Genomic DNA, 19,633 nt, shown 5'->3' on the forward strand with positions numbered 1-19,633 from the left:
TTTTTTGAAACTTTAAACTTCAAGATTTAATGCGGCAAAACGCTGTATTAAGAAAATTATTTCTCAACGGCTGTACATGTTGGCAGGTATGTAAATGCATACCCTCCAACTGCTACGGAATTTCCGTAGTTTCAGAAATCTTCTTTTCAGACGGTAGCAAAATTAATGTCTTAATATTTAAAAAAAATTAATTTTAGCATAACTTTTCCACTATTACTTATAAAAGTGCAGGCCATATGGCTAGATTCTTAAGTTCTGATAAAAGTTTTATGAGAGATCCATTTGCTTTAAAAATTTCTACTTTGGTTCGCTACCACTAGAAAGAATTATTTTCAAAATCCTCATAAGTCGGAGGGTATGTGTAAATGTATGTGTATTTAGATTAAAACTAAGTACGTACCAGCCAACTGTCACTTTTTCCGAGATTGTATTTTCTAAGTGGTAGTAAAACAATTACCAAAAAACAATCTTACTCAAAATTACATTTATATTTTAGCCAGGTTAATATTCACAATCGTAAAGACTATTAGGCTTACATATATTTGTTGCAATTATTTATGTGTAGTGGTGGTCAAACTCATTTATAAATATTATTTTAACTCTAAAAGTTGAATGGAATAACAGGAGTTTTGCTACCACTTAAATATGAAAATAAAATCTTCCTGGAAAACCGGAAGAGTTGGTAGCTATGTAGGTGGCATATAATTCTTACTTTTTATATTCAACAGCAATATGTCCAAACTGAGAAGCCCAACATTTTTTGACAGCATAGAATATCTGCATAAAAGCAATTAATATTGCATAAAAAATCTGCATAGTATTAATATTGCATAATAAATACAAAATCAAACTAAAATTATATGTATATTTATACTCATTTTTATGCACTCATTTATTAAGAAAAATGCACTACTATTTTAGTAATATCAAATAAAAAAGGGCCAACTCTGGAAACGGAATTAAATATTTTGTTTCAACAGGTAATTTTTATTGTAATTTTTTTAAGTACTACTACTTTTAAGGGGTTTCAAGTAAAAAAAATCCTTTACAATCTAACACGAACAGAGGAAAAGTAAGATATTGAACTTACCAAGTTTATTCTCTGGTTAGCCGTTTAAAAAAAGCTCAGTGAGTAAGAATTGTGTGCAGAATTGTGTAAAAACTTTTATGTGGGAGAAACCTATCGGAAACAAGCTACAACAATTTCTTTTATCTCTAGACTAATGAATAAAACAATAAAAACAAATTCAGAACTACTCTATAGATGCCACTCCAGGCCAGCAAAATGAACTGTTTGACATAAAACATTTAATTTCAAGTACCGTATTGTTAAAACGATGCCTGAATACATTTAATTCTTCACATTAAATATGATCACAGTAATTTTCATTTCATTATTATTTTCATTTTTGCTAGTTCCTTTCCACAGTTACTAATTTTATTTATGAATTTGGGGTTTGGCCGAAAGATGCTCGATTATGCAGGGTACCGTAGCCGAAAAAATTGGGAACCGCTAGTATAACGAACGTGATTTAAACATAAGTTATTTACTCCAATGCATTGAACATAAATGGCAAAAATAGTCGTCAAGCCCCTTTTCCTGAAATGTATTCTATAGGACATAATTTATTTTTTCAATTGCATGACAGTATATACTAAAATAAAAAATTGAGATTTATCGTTGTCGATAATCATGAAATAGAATTTTAAATTACCTCTTGTACACCTTGAACTCCCAAATAAGTGTCCATTTGACCAGCTGCTGACATCACATCAGTATCCTCCCCTGAATGAAAAAGATATTTTTATTGGAAGGCAACGATATATTCCTCTTTCAATCGTAATTGTATTTATCAAAAAGAAAAAGAGAGAAATACGTAGCTAAATATTTTCGTTAAAATTAATTTCGTAGCAATGTTTATACTTATAACGAAATCGTACTGATTTGCCTTGTGTATTTGCTGTCTATTTTGACTTGCCATTTTTTCATATGAAAGTTTTTTAACGAAAATGCTTTCACTAACATAAACTGAACGAAATATGATTGAAAAAACTACTAGTATTGATATATTTTAATAAATCTTAGTCTTTTATTAGTCAACACTTTTGCATTCTAGAAAGCCATTAATTTAAAGTTTTTACGTTATCGGCTTTGGTTAACTAATGGTATTCTTTTTTTTTCTTTATCATTCTGCTTATAGTGCTTAGATATAATTCCCGTTTAAGACTTGACGCGAATATTTTTTTTTCTATATTTTGGACTTGTGCCATTATTCCGTATGAAAGCCTTTAGCTTAATGGCCTTACGTGACAGGGTTTGGTTAATTAAAGGCATTTTTTTCACAAACCCAGTAATAGTGTTTATATATAATTCCCGTTTTAGTCTTAAAAATTTGCATGACAGTTTCTGTATCCGCATGTGTTTAACTTAAATTGATAAATATTTTATTCAAGTTACAAATACATACCCTCCAACTTATGAGGATTTTGAAAATAATTCTTTCTAGTGGTAGCGAACCAAAGTAAAAATTTTTAAAGCAAATGGATCTCTCATAAAACTTTTATCAGAACTTAAGAATCGAGCCATATGGCCTGCACTTTTATAAATAACAGTGAACAAGTTACGCTAAAATTAATTTTTTTTAAATATTAAGACATTAATTTTGCTACCGTCTGAAAAGAAGATTTCTGAAACTACGGAAATTCCGTAGCAGTTGGAGGGTATGCAAATACAGCGAGATACAACCAACAACCAATTGTCGAAGGAGCAGAAGTTCGTAGAAAAATCAGCCTGCAATGTAAAGTTTAAACAACCACTTTTTATGCATACAATTTGCTATAAATACTTTTTAACTGTTTCAAATACCTATAGCAAGCTACCATAATGTTGCTAAATGCAAAATGTTTGCAAATCAACTTGTTTATATTTCATGATGCATGGAGTAGGGGCAGCTGCGCGGCCCAGGCACTCAGTTTCTGTTTAATAAAGTAAGTAAATACCTGTAGCAGATGATCTAACAGCAAATTTATAGTTTCTAAATCCATCTCCAAAAACAGATTTCAAATTTTCCATAATACTCTGCGATATTTTGTTCTGCAATGTTGTGTTTAAAATGATTTTGGCAACACTACAAAAAATTACAAACGTCTTGAATTACTTACTCAAATAATGCTTGAGAGCCTTTTTTCTTAAAAGAAAAACTAATAACTTGCATATTAAAAATAATTTTAGAGAAAATAATTAAAGCTTGTTACTTACGCTTCACATTCATCTTTTATTTCTCCTTCAGTATTCCCACTGAAATTGAAAGAGGATAAATTTTTAAGAATTTATTTATATTTTTAGCATTTTTCTTAGGTATACTGTAATCAGAATATTAGGAGGGTGTAAAAAAATCATCAATACTTAATCAGTTCTCTGCACTTCAACAATCTGCATGAGGACTTGCTCTATCGACCTCACTTTCACAAATAGCTAAGTTCACAAATTAAATAATACTCCCTCTGTCCCAAATAAGTGGCAACTCTTGAATAGCTTTGTACAGGTTATTGATACTGATTATTTTTAGCATTTTTCTTATATACACTTTAATCAGAATATTAAGTGAGTAAAAAATTTCAATGATGCTTCCTGCAGTTCTCTACACTTACTATACAATCTGAATGAGGACTTTATAGACCTTATTTTCACAAATCACTCTAAGTTCACAAATAATACCCCTTCTGTTCCAAATTAGTTGCAACATTTTAATATTTTTGTACTGATTATTGATTCTGATGATTTTCTCTTTTTTTTTTATATTGTTCACAGATCTCAGAGTGTTGTGCTATCAACTAACAGCTTTTACTTACCAAGCTTTGCATCCAATTCTTCTTAAATCAATGACAAAATAATTACAAATATCCAGGATCAGCACGCTCTTAAGCTATGACCCATATTGTAAGGACTCTTCCACCAGTAATCACTAAAATATATCTTCGAGCTAATGAATCGTAAATTCATTAGTAGTATAATTCTACTGGTGACGATCTACTCTACTGCATTGGAAGTTATTTCTCCCTCCTCCTTCTTTAAAAGTAGAGACTAACATGGGAAAACATTTCCGAACTAAGTGAAGCAACTAATTTTCATGGAGGGAATAAGAAACAATTAATTAGGATTGAAAAAACCTCAGAATTCATTTAAGAGGCAGGTACTCTAAGGTTGAAACTTTCTCAAAATAGATTTAAAAAAATTAGCATGAATAAAATATAAAATACCAATATCAAACGAAATTTAATTAAGAATTTTGTCACAGATGCAGGTTTGTTTCTAACACGGAAGTGTGTAAATACTGCCGAAAAGGTAACACTTAATTAACTAGTTTTACGATCACACAGAAAAAGAAAGCAGCGTCCAAACAGAAATTTGAGATCTTCTGCTACAGTTTTGACTGAGGATTTTTAAAAAAAATTGGTCTTGTTTGGTGATGATCTCGTGAAGGCGATTAAGAATCATGCCTAGCCACTCAGATCATTGGATGCTGGATGCTGGATATTGGGGTTATCTCGGCGTTTGGCGCAAAGTGCCACTAACCGATTCATCGATTCTGTTTTGTCGTATTCTGGGAGGTCCTAAATATCTTTGAAGTTGTAGTATGTTGTAACGACAAATCAAGTCCTCAAAGAAGTAAATCTTTAGTTTTGAAGTGAAAATCATCTTTGGAATGGGGAGATCCCCTTGAGTAGAGTTGTATGATAAAGTTAATAGTATTTTGATAGTATGCAGTCTGAGCATAAAAAGGCGGTAATTGGGCTGAAATTCGAATTATCACGGATTATATCAATATCGAACAGTTTATTGAAATCTGATGTGGTGCATGTTTTTGCGTCGATATAGAATTTTGTGGTCAATTTAGCTATAAAGCAATTGATATCATCAATGTTTAAGTCTTTTCTGAGTAATCTATTGCTAATCGCCCTTGGGGCGCAAGTCATTATGCGTAAAAATTTACCTTCAGTTGTAGATAGCTTCTTTTTTAGGTTGTTGCTTATAGTAGTGAGGGCTGGGCAAGCATACGTAAGAATTGGTCGAATCGCTTGTATATAGATAGTTCTTTTATTTGCTAGATCAAGCTTTGAGTTCTTATGCAGGAGAACTTTGAGTGCAAAAAAAGCTCCTCTGGCTCTTTTGATTATGTCGTTTAAGTGAGTACTCCAGCTTAAATTATATGAGATCGTGACGCCGAGGTATTTAACGTGTTTCACTGGTTTGATCTCAGTATTAAAGAGATAAATGTGGGGAGTATTTTGTTGTTTTTTCTTACTATTTATGATTAAGAATTGACTTTTGCGGGTGTAGTTTTGTGCGCCATTTGCTGCACCATGTTTCAACCACTTGTAGTTTCTCAGATCATTCAGGATTCGTAAAAGACGATAGTACAAGGTTTTCAATATTCGACTGGTAAGGAAGGCGGGTTGGTAATTCGCCTAGGTGGAAAAATGGATGGACATATCAAGGAATTGCGTGAATGATTCTCTACAGTTCTTTAATATAATTTGTCAAATCCGGGGCAATTGGAAACTCTGGTATATCAATTTGATTTTAAAAATGCAGTAGTCAATAATGTCCTTCTCAATCTCCACTCCTCAAATATGGATGCAGAACTAGTTTAAAAATATGCTTATATTAAACATCAAACTGAAAAAGATAAATTTAGACTTATTCATATTTGCCCTTCCATTGCTTATTATTAACAATCACATAACTATCTATGTGCTGCTCAATATATATTTTTAATGTGCTATTGAATGAATTGAAGATATGAGAAAAATGCTTTACGTGAAATTAAAAAGAAGTGGTAAAACAATATTTTCATTTAAGTATAAAATATCTAGATTTTTTAATAAGTTCTGTTAATTACAGTTCTTTTAGCTATCCTCAATAATTTTTTTAAGAGAATAACTTAATAATTTTAATTGTAAAGTTACTCGCGTATAATAATTTCAGTCATAATAGTATTTATCTTAAAATTAAGTGATTAGCGAAAACTTTTTCCTTCTTCCAGATGAACAATGGCAATTAAGTAAAATTTCTCCCTCTTTTTATTTATTCAATTATTATTTTTTTAAGCTGAAAAATGAATTTTGATAAACATATAAATTAGTTTTTTTCCGATTCAATTTAGCGATAAAATTTAAACATTCGAAATGAGCAAATTAAACTCTTCTCACTACTCACTAAGCAACGTTTTCTAATTTTTTCACTGCATTCAGTATATCAGGAGTCAGAAACTCTTCATAAGCAGCTGTTGTAACAACGATCCCCTTTGGAACAATAAACTGCAAAACCAAATAAATTTTAAATGCCAAATCAGTCTATAAATATGTAATATGAATATTTTGATGTAATTAATATTAGATTTATTTGTTTAAGAAATATTATATAATATAAGATTACATTAAAAGATTGTATTATAAGAAATATTCCAAATATATCTTATTTATAATACGTCTAACATCGTATTTGCAGTTTATCTTATTTATAATACAAGATATATTGCAAGTAACTCTTATAAGATAAGACTTATTTGTATAAGAATAATAGTTTTGGGGTGCAGAAAGTAAATTCATATTTTATTTTGTTATCTTTAATAAAAAACGCATTTAATGCTAGTAATCACAATGTATATTTTAACCCTTTCTGAAGCCATGGTAAGTATACTTAAAACCAATTTTTAAAGTCTATGGTTAACTTTTTTAACACTTTTAAATTAGATTTTCGCTTGTTAATAACTTCAGCTTTCCTGAAGAGCGCTTGAATAAATTGGTGACCAATTGATAGTTTAAGAAAACGTATAAAAGTTATAAAGTGTATATATCCTTTTGAAGAGATTGTAGCATTTATAAATATTATTTTAAAAATGAAGAAAAATGAAATTCAAAAAGTTTCTAATAGGTCGTGTTAAATATACTTACTACCAAAAAAATGGTATTTTTATAAACCAAATTTTTTTCTTATATCAATTACTATTCTTATAACAATTTCAATTTCAAAAATACTTTAAATTACCTTTACTAGAAATAAATGGCGCATTGAAGGGCTAACTTAACCCTTTGGCTACTAACGGGAATTGTTAAACACTTGTTTGTCCCAACAAGTGTTTAACAATTACTAATGGGGTGAAAAGCACTTAGAAACTCATTGCAATATGTCCCAGTCGTAGTCGAAATAAGGATAAGCGTTTCATGTGTCAAATATCCCCTAGATGGCGTTAAAGAGTTTCTTGCATGAAATAGCATTGTAATTTTGGGCTGGAACAGATATATCCCACTAGCATTCTTCATTGGGACACATATATACCACTCGTATTTTTCATTGGGATTGTTATGTCCATTCATATTTTCTCAAATGAACATAGAAAAAAGAACAAATATGAGTTGTCCAATGTGCCATGTCGGGTTATGCAAAGATTGCTTCACCCTGTATCATACCGTGTAAGAAAAAAGTTCATGTAATAAATTTTTCGGAATGACAGATGTGCTTTTAGTAAGTCGATCACTACAGGTGGGACATATGTATCCCACTATTAAGTTCGGCCGGGACGCATGTAAACTCTCTTTACACACATAGTATCCCCAAGAGATTTTGAGCGCGCTGATTGGCTTTCTCAGCAACGCCATCTGTGACGTATGGCTATTTCATTCTGCCATGCTTGTTATTTTCAGCATAGAGTGATTTCTATACTCCAGCTTTTGTGTACAAACTTGAAATGTCAGTTTTTTCAACAGAGAAACTGCCTTCTTCATTTAAAAATGAAGTAAGAAATATTTCCTCAAATACCACTACCTTTAAAAGCAATGTTCTAAATTTAGACGATTGCAACAAGTGGGTAATGGAATTTGGGGAACTTACCAATACGAAATGGAATTCTAGAACTTTCAAATCTCATGGACAAAGATTTGTTTGTAGGTAAATAACTAGTTTTGTTATTTAAAAAAAATTGTATTTAATTTTTATGAGAAATGCTTTGTACGTTAAATTTATGATTATTACTTGCATGAATTCTAATGAAGCTAATATCCCTCTAATTTATTGAATAACATTGAAATCGAATTTAATTGCCTTGCTTAATTCTTATACTCACTATAACATTTTGGGAACGAACTACGGAGAAATATTATTAGGGAGGAGCTACAAAAAGATGTAACAGAAGGCAATGCCGAGAAAGCCAATCAGCTCGCTCAAAATCTCTTGGGGATACTATGTATGTAAAGAGAGTTTACATGCGGTCGGGACATGTATGTCCCAGCCCCTAAATTGATAACCGCTTGTCAAAAAAATCCCAAATACTATATTTGACTTATTTGTGACCTATTTTGTCCTTTTGAATCATAAACGGGACAAAAAAATCTCTTTTTTTAAAATGTCAAAGGATTAAAAAGATGGGATTGCCTAGCCCATCCTGTCATATGGTCCCCGACTGTCAAAACTAACAGTATGCAATACTGATTTTAGAAATGAGTATAATTCTAGCATTTCTACTCACCACTCATTTATTGTTATCAAAACAATTCATTCATCAATATCGAAATCAAGCACATTTCGGTGCTATTTAGAAAGTATTGAACCGATTCTTACTTTTTTTTAAATTACGTTGTTTTAAATGAAATAAAAAGTTTTCATTACCTAGCAATGCAATTTTTTTAACTATTTTTAATCAATGAGGTAAAAAATAGTTAATAATTAAAAACTAATTTTTGAACGGAATTTTCTTTGAACGAATTTTATTATTATTTTTAGAAAGTGCTCTATTCCTTTAAAATATAAATTATTTAAGACGAAATACGCAAGAAGATAAATTAACATTTATGTTCTCGAACTTTCGAATGTTATCCAAACTATTATATGCCATATTTTCAAGATTGTTACCAACTCCCATATTTTGAGGATAAAGAATTCTTGAAACAAATGCATGTTCCTTTTTCCGAGAAAAAACATTTCCTTGTCTGATTTTGTAACTTAAATTATTATTTTTACTAATTACGTCCCATATACCGGAATGTCTAAAATAATTTCATAAATATCATAAGAATCACTGGATTTTTTCTTTTATTTGATGAAAAAGACGTTATTGTGCTTTCTTAACACCTTGGGGACGGATGATTCATAAAAGCATTCCTACAAAATCAGAATCTGGATGTAAATAAATAAAAAACGTTAGCTTAAATGTAGGCGTTGCTAATTTGACAGACTTACGTTGCTTTTACTTTAATTACTGTTAGTTTAATCATATATATAATTTATGTTAGCTCGAAGTATAACTAATAATTGTATTTCGAACTAAAGTAGTGGTGAATTAAATAAATCAAACAATTATAACCCCGCCCACAAATAAACTGCTAAGGAACTACTTTGGTTACCAGTTTTATCTTTTTACCATGATTGATACTGTTTTATGCTGGCACGTATTTGTGACAGTCGGCGAGAAAGGGTTAAGGAGAGAACTTGAAGCTATAGTGCATGTTCCGACTGAAGGATATATATTGAAGCTACAGGACATATTCCGAAAGAAGGGAATATCTTGAAACAATAAGAATATTCCGATTGAAGGTTATATCGCGAAGCTATAGTGCATATTCCAAATGAAAGAAATATCTTGAAGCTATAAGGTATATTCCGATTAAAGGAAATTAACATGCTCGCGCCGGGGTGACCCACCGGTGGGTCACCCCGGTGGGTTTGTCATCTGGTGGGTTTGTCCCCCGGAAACCGGTGGGTTTCTCATCTTGGCGGCGCACCGGAGTAAAAACGGGTAACAAATAAATTTCATTTTTTAGTTTTTTTTCCGGAAATAATAAAAATCCATAACTACCAATTGTTTTTAACGGATGCAATTTTTATATTAAATTGCTTCTTCGCCGTGATAAATTTCCTTACAGTGAATTGTTATTGTTGAGAATAGATTAACTTCTCCCGAATATTATTTAATATTGAAATAGTTCTTCTACCAGTATTTTCTCTTTTCCCGTACCAGTATTTTCACTTTTCCCGGCGTGAACGTGTTAAAGCTGTAGATAATATTCCGACCGAAGAAAATATATTGAAAGTCTAGGACATATTCTGACTGAAGGAAATATATTGAAACTATAGAATATATTCTGAGTGAAGGAAATATTATGAAGCTATAGGGCATAATCCGACTGAAAGACATGTATTGAAGTTATAGGGCATATTCCGACAGAAGAAAATAGACGCTATAAGAGAGAATATCTTGAAACTATAGAGCAGGGGTGGCCATCAAGCTCCTTAATAGTCAAGCCATTTTTCAAAATTTGAAATTTTTCATGAGCCACAATTAAATACGTATTTAAAAGATTGGCAAAAAAGGTATGAAATTTTTTCTACAGAAAATAAATATATTGGAAACATATAAATAAAAGTACAAAATATGTGTATTGAATTTAAATATCAAAAATTAAACATATTTATTTTACTTCTCTTGATAATTCTTTAAAATTTGGTGAATAATTGGTGATAGCACTTCTCAGCAATTCTTTGAGATGCTGGTTAGTTAATACTGATCGATGTTTGGATTTCACGAATTTTAAAGTGGAATAAGATGATTTGCATAAGTAAGTTGTTCCGAATATTGAAATAATTCTACTAGCAGTCTTTTTTAATTCAGGATACTTCGATTCTGGAACAAATTTCCAAAATTCAGTAATCAACGTCGACTTATATTTAAATTGTAGAGCTTGATTTTCTTGCATCTCTATTAATTCTATTTCTCCAGATGCTTTTTGGGTCATAATTATATTGGAAATGAAAAACACTCACCTTAAATTACATAAATTTCAAATGGATTCAGAAAAAAATCAAGAGACGATTTAAAATATTTCAAGTCTTGAAATCTATTTTGTAATTCCGTCAATATTCTTTCTAGCTTTTTTATATACTCGTTGAGTTTTTCTTGTTTAATATTGAAACAATTTTTTTTAATTCGAGGAAAATTACTAATGTTTTGTTTTTAATATCCATTTGAAAAAGTTGTAATTTAGTTTGAAAACTAAATATACGATGTGAGAGTAAATATTATTTTATCTTTCCCCTGCGATTGTAAATTCAGTGTTTGCAAATGTTCCATGACATCAGCTAAAAACATTAAGTCTTGTAACCACTCGTCACTAATTCTGAATAGGGTATTTCCTTTTCTTTTAGAAATGCAGTTATCGGATCAAACAAACCTAAATACGTTGTAGCTAGATAACCATCTAACAACGCAAAAGAAATTAATGGCATTTGGAAGTTCTTCGTCCTTTAATTCTTTAGGAAAATTTTTGAATTGTCGATGATATTTTGCATTGGTGTGAATGTAATTTACCATGTGTAACACTGTTTTCATAGCATCAGGATATTTTAAATATTTTGTAACGGGATGTTCTCGGAGAATTATACAGTGACTCGGTATGAATTGTAGAATTTGAGAATCATCTCTCAAAATCCCAATAAGACCGATTTTTTTTTATTATTGCCGGAGCTCCATCAGTTGCAATGTTTACAAGTTTATTAAGAAGCACATCAAAAGTTTTCATTATGGAATCTAATGCATGTTTAGTATCGACACAGCAGTTTGACTCCTGAAGTGCTAATAAATCTTAATATTCTTCTTTAACAACGAAGCCAGGTGAAACAAAACGTATGAAAACTGCCAATTGCGGAAGGTCTGTGATATTTGTCGATTCGTTAAGGAATGATAGTAATTTTTTTAAAAATATAATTGCACAAAAATGAAAAGGGAACTCGGGTACATTTATCGAGAGCTACAAATAATCCTTCAAAGAGCCGCCTATGGCTCGCGAGTCGCATGTTGGCCACCCCTGCTATAGAGCATATTCCAAAAGAAGGGAACATCTTGAAACTATAAAAATGTTCATATATACAATGACTCCGACTGAAGGAGGGAGGTTTTAAAAGAGCTTTTATGGATTACTAGCTGTTAATAGACCTGACAAGGCTTGATGATCATGTTTCATATTTTAAATTAGCGAAAATATATTAACAAGCTAAATTAAATCTTTCAAATGAACTAAAGTAAATGACTTTTCAATTTATAAGAAGGTTCCAACCACTTCTGCAAATATTTAGCGAACCAGCAAAATAGAGCAAGGCGTACACTATATAATACGATTTATGAAAGAAACTTTCAAGTTTCAAGCTAACTTTTCAACTAGAGCTTCTCGTTCCACTGTTGGTTTACTTGATTTTAAATGTACTTCAGGTGGAAACTACAAGTTGTCCACTTCGAGAGTCATATATCAAAGAGCTCAAATTAGAGAAATATCTTCGGAAATTTTTTACGGTGACAGAGAGATGCCGAAGTTCCGAAGATGCCGAAGAGAACTTTCCGTATCGATAGAGTTACTGGAGACCGTGTAATAGGGCTTTTGGAACTGTTTATTTATGGACATCAAAATTGAGCATAATTCATGCATCACTATCAAAATCAAACAGAATTCCTTATAGTAATCGAAATCAATTATAAGTATCAAAATCAAGCCCAGTTCAATTATAGGTATCGAAATTTCGTACAATACATTTATCGCTATTGAAATCATTAGTTTTTGTTGAAAACCTTAAGAATAAAGGAACAAAAAGCTACAAAATTATTTCTTATGACCGACAACTAGGAGAATTTGGCAGGTAGGAATTTTTCCATTTTGTGATGGCTTATCAATAAGAAACTGATCAATATATAAACTAACTGTGACCTTATCATTTTGGATCTATAAAGATCTATTTTACATTGCATGTGTTAATCATTTGAAAGATATGAATGTAAAATTTTAATACCTTAGATTTTATGTCCTATTTTTCTTCTTTTGCACCAGCAAATAGCTGTTAAAATAGCAAATTAAATATTGACAAAAAAAATGAAATCCAAGAATATTTTACTGTACATACTGATTTGTCTTTTCGACTCAGTTTGGTCAACTTTCCCAAAGATGATCCTTTTCCACCAGAAATATCTCCAAATTGAGAAATCTCATCGGTGAACTTGACTGTCAAAGGTACTTCTAAAGTAAAAATAATTACATTCATTTTCACTTTTGGAATCAACTTAAACAGAAACCACCATGAATAACTTTTTACTCAACATTTTACTGAATTAATAAAAGAAAATTATACTAAAAAGAGTTGAAAATATTTATATTTAAACTCTGCTGAAGTTTTTTTCCTTAGGCCGCAAATTTAGTTCTACAATGTAACAGCAGAATGATTTTAGATAAAAAAAAACTGATTTTGAATCATGATAAATTTTATATTTAAAAGGATGCTTGTATTGTTAAATATTGTTTGTCTATAGATAAATGCTAAAAACAGACGCATGTTTTAAATTTCGCACTAAAAAGTTTTCAGTCGTTCAGATTTTTATCCATCATTGCATATCATTTAGAAAAAACAACGAAAGGGAAATATTTCCTCAGAAAGAGTAATAGTTGGTGCAGTCTTTCTAATCATACCCTCCATAGTAATTTGATTGATATGGGCCTATTGGCCTCGCGGGGCCTTTCCCTTCTCCATTATGTGATAGTAATTTGATTGATTGATTGATCTTCATTATGTCATAGTCATTTGATTGACAAAGGCCTTTTACCCCTGCATCATGTGATACTTAGTCTTGTAATAGTTTTAATGAGGAATTGAAAGAAAAGATTGGCTTACAAAATCATAAAATGAATGCAAGTAAATGATTGGTTATTGGGCTGCGAATGCAGTGTTAGTAATTATTAGAGTGTGATGTATAGAATCGACAGAGTGCCAATGAGCGTGACTGAAGAATCTATAAAATTATCAATTAAAATCGATTGCTGTGCCATGGACATATATTGATAAAATAGTGAAGTTATTTTGCCCTGGAGAAGGCCTTTTTTGATAAATCTATTAGTTAGAGTAAAATCATACCCTTAAGCTCGTAAAGAATTTCACTGGTTAAAGAATATATTTTTTTCTGGTGGTAGCAAAGGATGTATATTAATATTTAATAAACTTATAAGAGTTTTGCACGCCACTACATATATAATTGAATCAAATGAGTAAAATATAAAATTTCAATTTGTTTCCAATGGCAAAGCAAAAATCACAAATATCTAAAAAAATATAAAGATATAAAAATATAAATATGTATATGAGAGGACAAAACAAGACCGACATCGTTGCCCTAAAAGTTTTCTTGCTTCCCAATACTTTGCGAACTCAGTTTGTGCAGTGCACTAAAGGTCCCACAACAGAGTAAGTGGTCCCAGCCCGTTTCTTCCCCCGTATTACTAAGTGAACAAACCAACTGTAAGCACTAAATGTAACAATTTAGATATCATGTGAATATCCAGCCTGCCTCCGGTGGCAGGTACTAAGATATAGATTCAGAATTAGAATTTGTTTTCTGAGTGTCTATTTAAGTTCTCTACCACTGAAAACAGCATTTCAAAAAAAAACTTTTTGCACAGTTTTTTGTAAAAAAAACTTCACAAACTGGATGGACATACCTTCATTTGAAGGATCATACCTGCCAACTTGTATGGTCGTTGAAAAGATTTTACAAAGTAGCAGTAAAAACCAAATTAGGGTTGGAAAAGTTTTTCTAAAAACAAAACAGTTAAGACCTCTACAAACATAACATCTATAGCCTGCAAATTGATCTTATCTGCATATTTTTTAAAATTATTGATTCGTCGCGGTAGTTTTAAATATGTTTTTGAAACTTTAAACTGAACTAAAACGCTGAAGTTACTACCGCTAAAAAAATTATTTCTCAACGGCCGTTGGCGGCTATGAAGGATTGAATGTTTGGTCAGGAAATGGAAAAAGTCATTAGACCTAATAATTCAGTATATGTTAGAGCAGGTATTGTATAATCTATTCATCGTCCTCATTCATCTTTTAAATTTCAAAATTATGCTGATAAACTCACAAAACAACATAATAAATTTTAAATCATAATTTTCTTTCTAAAATTATTTACTAAAACAAATGTCAGTTTTATTATTGGTTTATTCTTATTTTTTATAAAACTAATTTCTGATTGAAATTATAATTAATTAGCTACTTACTTTTAGGATAAAGAGTGTGAAGTATAGGGATCTTTGGTTTCGCTGGCTCATTATACACCTCCCTATTTGATTTTTTTAAAGAAAAATAAAAGCAATTAAAACAGGTTTAAATGTAATGTTCGTTTAAGAACTGAAAAAAATAATATTCATTGCCATTTAACGATTTATACAACCAAAAAGAGAATATATATATATATTAAGAAAAAAAAATAAATTGCTCTTACATTTTTCAATGAAACTTATGATTGCTTTAAATTTTAGATTTGCTCACATTCATACCTGCCAACTTTTAATCCTTTCCATTATCATTTTTCCCAGTGGTATTAAAACGGAATTAAAATTTCAATTTTAAGCAAAAAAATACGTTGTATTTGAAGAAACTTAAGCTGACAACCATGAGTGAAACGCACATTAATATATGTGCTTAATTTTTTTTAAGAATAGTGGTGATCAAAATCATTTAAAAATTAAGTTTTTAGGAAAAAAAATAGCATATATTAACTACCACTTTAAATATGAAAATGAAATTTTACGCCAAATGCGTAAAAGTTGTCAGGTATGAAAATTGTACTTTAAAATCGTTATCTTTGTTGCTTTGTACTTGTACTTTTTAGCAATCACTTTTTAAAAGCAAAACTTTTTACTCTTTTCTCTTGATTTAAGTCATTGTACTTTTACTCGCTACTTTTTAAAAGTAACGTTCCCATGTATGTTTAGAACGACTATCTATAAGGCATTCTTTTAAATAAAATTAATTTACCCTGATAGAAACAATCCATATCCAGTTTTATTCTGAAAGTTGAATTTGACAAAAAACAATTCTAAGAAACCACTCCATCCTTGTCCACTATATAGAACTATAGGCTCTTGAGACATACTTCCATCCACTTTGTAGGGCATCCCTATAATATTTTGAAAGAAAAAATACTTAACAATAATTTTTCTTAATTTATTTATTTATTTCAAATGGCAGAGGTAATTGACATGAAAAGCAAAAACATAGGAACAAAACAAGAAAGTAAAAAGTCATTTCCTTAGGAGCGCTCTTGCTTCCCAATATCGCTCGGTAGACGACGACCCGCGGAGGGCCCTGCAGCACAGGATGTGGCTGCCATCCAAAACAGCTTGGCTCATGCATAGAGAACAATAGGGATCAGGTGACAGCCCTAAACGAAACAGGTGAGCGGCAAGGCAGTCATGTCCGGTATGTAGTCGAAACTGAGCCACCGCTTCGCGGCGCGGCCAGTCTGGAATGGTGTTCTGTCGAAGGTCTCTCCACACTTTGGTTTTTACCCTTTCTGACAATTGTTGGTGGAAATCCCCATGGATTTTTGATCTAATAATCCTTTTTAAAGCTGAAAAGGGGACTGGGCTACTAAGAGCCTGGAGAATTCTTGTGCCTCTCTTTGCCAAAACATCAGCCCTCTCATTTCCTGCAATATCACAATGCCCGGGAATCCATTGTAGGGCTACAGTTTTGCCAAAATGATGGAGTTTGCGTATCGCATCCTGACATTTTAGAACGACATTTTTCTTAATAATCTCATAAAGTTATACATATTATAGAGGGATAGACAGCCGACAGTCTAAAAAAATATTTTAATAAAACGATATATTTACCACTATTTATGTTTCAAAATAGAGAATCGGAGACAAAAAAAAGACACTAGCCAAATTGATGCAAATATAAACTTAGCGTTATAAAAGTTAAAGCTATCTGATTTATGAATCTTATCGTCCGATTCCACACAAAAAATTAAAAAAGGGAGGAAAAAAACTTACCAGCTGAAAAACTGGCTTCTAAACTTCGCGTTGAAATAACTGAGCTGAAAGGTTTTACGGTGATATCGATATCATTTATTACAGTCATGTCTCCACAGGGATTAATAAGGTAACCCGCAGGTATGCTAAAATGATAGAATTTATTTCAGAAAAGTTAATAGGATCAAAACTTCGCATTTTAATACATAAAAAGCAAATGACATTTTATTTATTTAACAGCAAAAATATATCAGTAGTGCCTAATTATTTTTGTGTTTTTATCTTTCTATTCAGAATATAATTACAATATTAATGATATCATTATTAGAGGAAATTTTCAAAAAATCATACAGAATGAATAGATATATAGCTTGTTTATATTGGATTCTTGTTTTAACAAATTTGATTTATTAAAATTTTAAATACTGTAATTTTAAATACTGTAATTTTAAACTCCCTACATTTAAAAAGTTTACCCATACATAAAGAAAAATTTTCAAATATCTTTCGTTGGCTAAAAAAAGAATTAAGTATTTGCCTACATTATCACTTCACTAGTTATTTCGCTACCCTTGTTGAAAATTTTTCGTTAAAATAGTTTGAAAGATCATGCTTGAAACTTTCAGAAATTACGTTATTTTTACCAGTTCAAAATTCGGATCCACCAAAATAAGTGGATAAGTCAATAACTTTTTGCTTGCTCCAATGCTGACTATTTAGAAGCGTGACGCTTCATCAGTAGAATATTTATATTACAATGCTTTGTTTTAAAATTAAAGCGGTATTTAAAAAAAAAACTTTGTTAGCTACAATCATTTTGGCCGATACAAATTTCGCTTGGGCGAAAAGAACATAATTTCTAACAAGCTTCAGTAATGATATTTCTATTTGTGACAAACTTTTGCAATGCAGAATCTTCCAAAACATTTGCTTGAGCAGTGGTGGCTCGGGGGATAGAGTGTTCACCTTCCAATGAGGTGAACCGGGTTCGAATCCCAGATATGGCTGGTCGATACGAATTCCGCACCCGGCTCGCAGCGACTGCAGTGCTGACGTAAAATATCTCACCGGTATGGGTTAGAATCCCCTTGCAATCAGGGTAACCGTGGGAGGTTTTCATGGTTTTCCTTTTCTTGTAAGGCAAATGTTGTTTAGTTCTATCAAAAAGTTCTCCACGAAGGCAAATTTCCTCCAATACTTGATACAGAAGTTCCCTTGTCTTCTGGATTGGATTCAAAATTACAAGTCTACAGAGTTGAACATTAGTGCTAATAAACCCTAAAATTAGGTCGTACCATTCAATTAAAATTTCAAGTAATTCGAACTAAAATATTTTGAGATGTTGTATTTTAAATGAAGGAAAATAATTGAAAAATTTGTTTTGAGTAAAATGACAAAAAGGGCATAATTATCCACGTAACAACCAAGGAGGATTTTTATTTTAAATCATCATATTCTCTTCGATTTGACGTTGAAATAAAACTAGAACTGTTTTAGAAAGAGATAAGTTCCAAGTTTTATTCTATGTAGAAAAATAAAAAAACAGCAAAAAAATGATAGTCAAAATCAGCTTAAAAAGCTACTTAGGTTTTTGTTAATCTTATGCCACTAACTTACTCTTTGGCTACTTTTGGAACTGATGCTTTTAACAAGTGAAAGCCATATCCATTCTAAAAAATAAACCAGCCAGTATTAATTTTTAAATTATCAATCTTTCATAATTTAAATTCCATTTAAAAACAATGTTTTTACTACCTCCGGAACGTAACCCAGCCAATTCTCGAAGTTGCAGCCAGCAATATGGGAGCTGTTTCCTGAAAATTTTTAAAAAGTAAATTGATACAAACTTATTTAGAACCATGATAGAATATTTTCAAAGTGTGACAAACAATTTGAAAATATGATACTGTATTTGTAATTATAAAGAGCAACATGGAGAATTTTTGAAGGGGAATTGGATTTTATGATATGTAATTATTTGAAATTCACCTAAACTTCTCATTCTTTCACCAAATAAACTCATCTCGTAGTCTGGTTCCTCATTAACTGAAACTGTTCCTCTTAAATTTCCAGTCTGAGAGTAGAAATTCATGCTTTCAGCGAATCTGAAAAAAAATATATAGTTACATATTAATACTCGTTAACACGATGAGAACCTATATAATTCTTCAAAATTACAAATATACAATACAGGTTAAAATATACACCGTAGTGGCTCAGGGGATGGAGCGTTCGATTTCCAATAAAGTGAACTGGGTTCGAATCCCAGCGATGAATGGTGGATTCGAATTCTCTCCCAGCTCTCACCGACCACTCTGCTGACATAAAATATCCTCTGTGGTAGACGGATCAATTTTCTTACCCTCAGGCTAACGATGGGAGGTTTTCGTGGTTTTCCTTTCTTTGTAACTCAAATGCGGGATAATTTCCTCCAAAAGTCCACCACGAAATCAAATTTCTCCCAATGCTAGACCCAGAAGTTCCCTTGTCTTCTGGATTAGGTTCAAAAATACAAGGTTACGGTGTTGAAGATTAATAATGATAAACCCAAAATTGGGTTGGCTGTTCAACGACAGTTATAAAATAAAATACAGGTTAACAAAATATTTGGAAATTCCTAGTTATATTAATTCGACCAGAATCAGGTTTCTTACATGTCTTATAAGAAAATAACACAAAGTGTAATTGTTTCGTTATCGCACAAAAAAAAATCATAGATTTTTAAAGCTCAGAGTTCAAATATTTTGTTTGTTTCCAGAATTCCCAAGTTATTTCCATAAAA

At 31.2% G+C, this 19,633-nt stretch overlaps 1 protein-coding gene across 3 annotated transcripts in view; it reads right to left on the reverse strand.

The window, feature by feature from the left end:
- LOC122273530 (uncharacterized) overlaps positions 1-19,633 on the reverse strand; it is a 96,006-nt gene that overhangs the window by 60,347 nt on the left and 16,026 nt on the right. For all 3 annotated transcript variants that reach the window (XM_087149832.1, XM_087149834.1, XM_087149833.1), the window contains exons 6-17: positions 18,841-18,956; positions 18,607-18,665; positions 18,469-18,521; positions 16,873-16,997; positions 15,851-15,992; positions 15,091-15,152; positions 12,944-13,056; positions 6,221-6,321; positions 3,260-3,298; positions 3,001-3,128; positions 1,716-1,786; positions 713-777 (exon numbers count right to left, since the gene is read on the reverse strand). In XM_087149832.1, coding sequence (XP_087005958.1) covers positions 713-777; positions 1,716-1,786; positions 3,001-3,128; positions 3,260-3,298; positions 6,221-6,321; positions 12,944-13,056; positions 15,091-15,152; positions 15,851-15,992; positions 16,873-16,997; positions 18,469-18,521; positions 18,607-18,665; positions 18,841-18,956 — 1,074 coding nt within the window. The remainder of the gene's footprint in view (positions 1-712; positions 778-1,715; positions 1,787-3,000; positions 3,129-3,259; positions 3,299-6,220; positions 6,322-12,943; positions 13,057-15,090; positions 15,153-15,850; positions 15,993-16,872; positions 16,998-18,468; positions 18,522-18,606; positions 18,666-18,840; positions 18,957-19,633) is intronic.

The sequence above is a fragment of the Parasteatoda tepidariorum genome, chromosome 8 (genome assembly GCF_982258835.1).
Source record: "Parasteatoda tepidariorum strain Cologne lab strain chromosome 8, Ptep-v5.0, whole genome shotgun sequence".
Taxonomy (NCBI): Eukaryota; Metazoa; Arthropoda; class Arachnida; order Araneae; family Theridiidae; genus Parasteatoda; species Parasteatoda tepidariorum.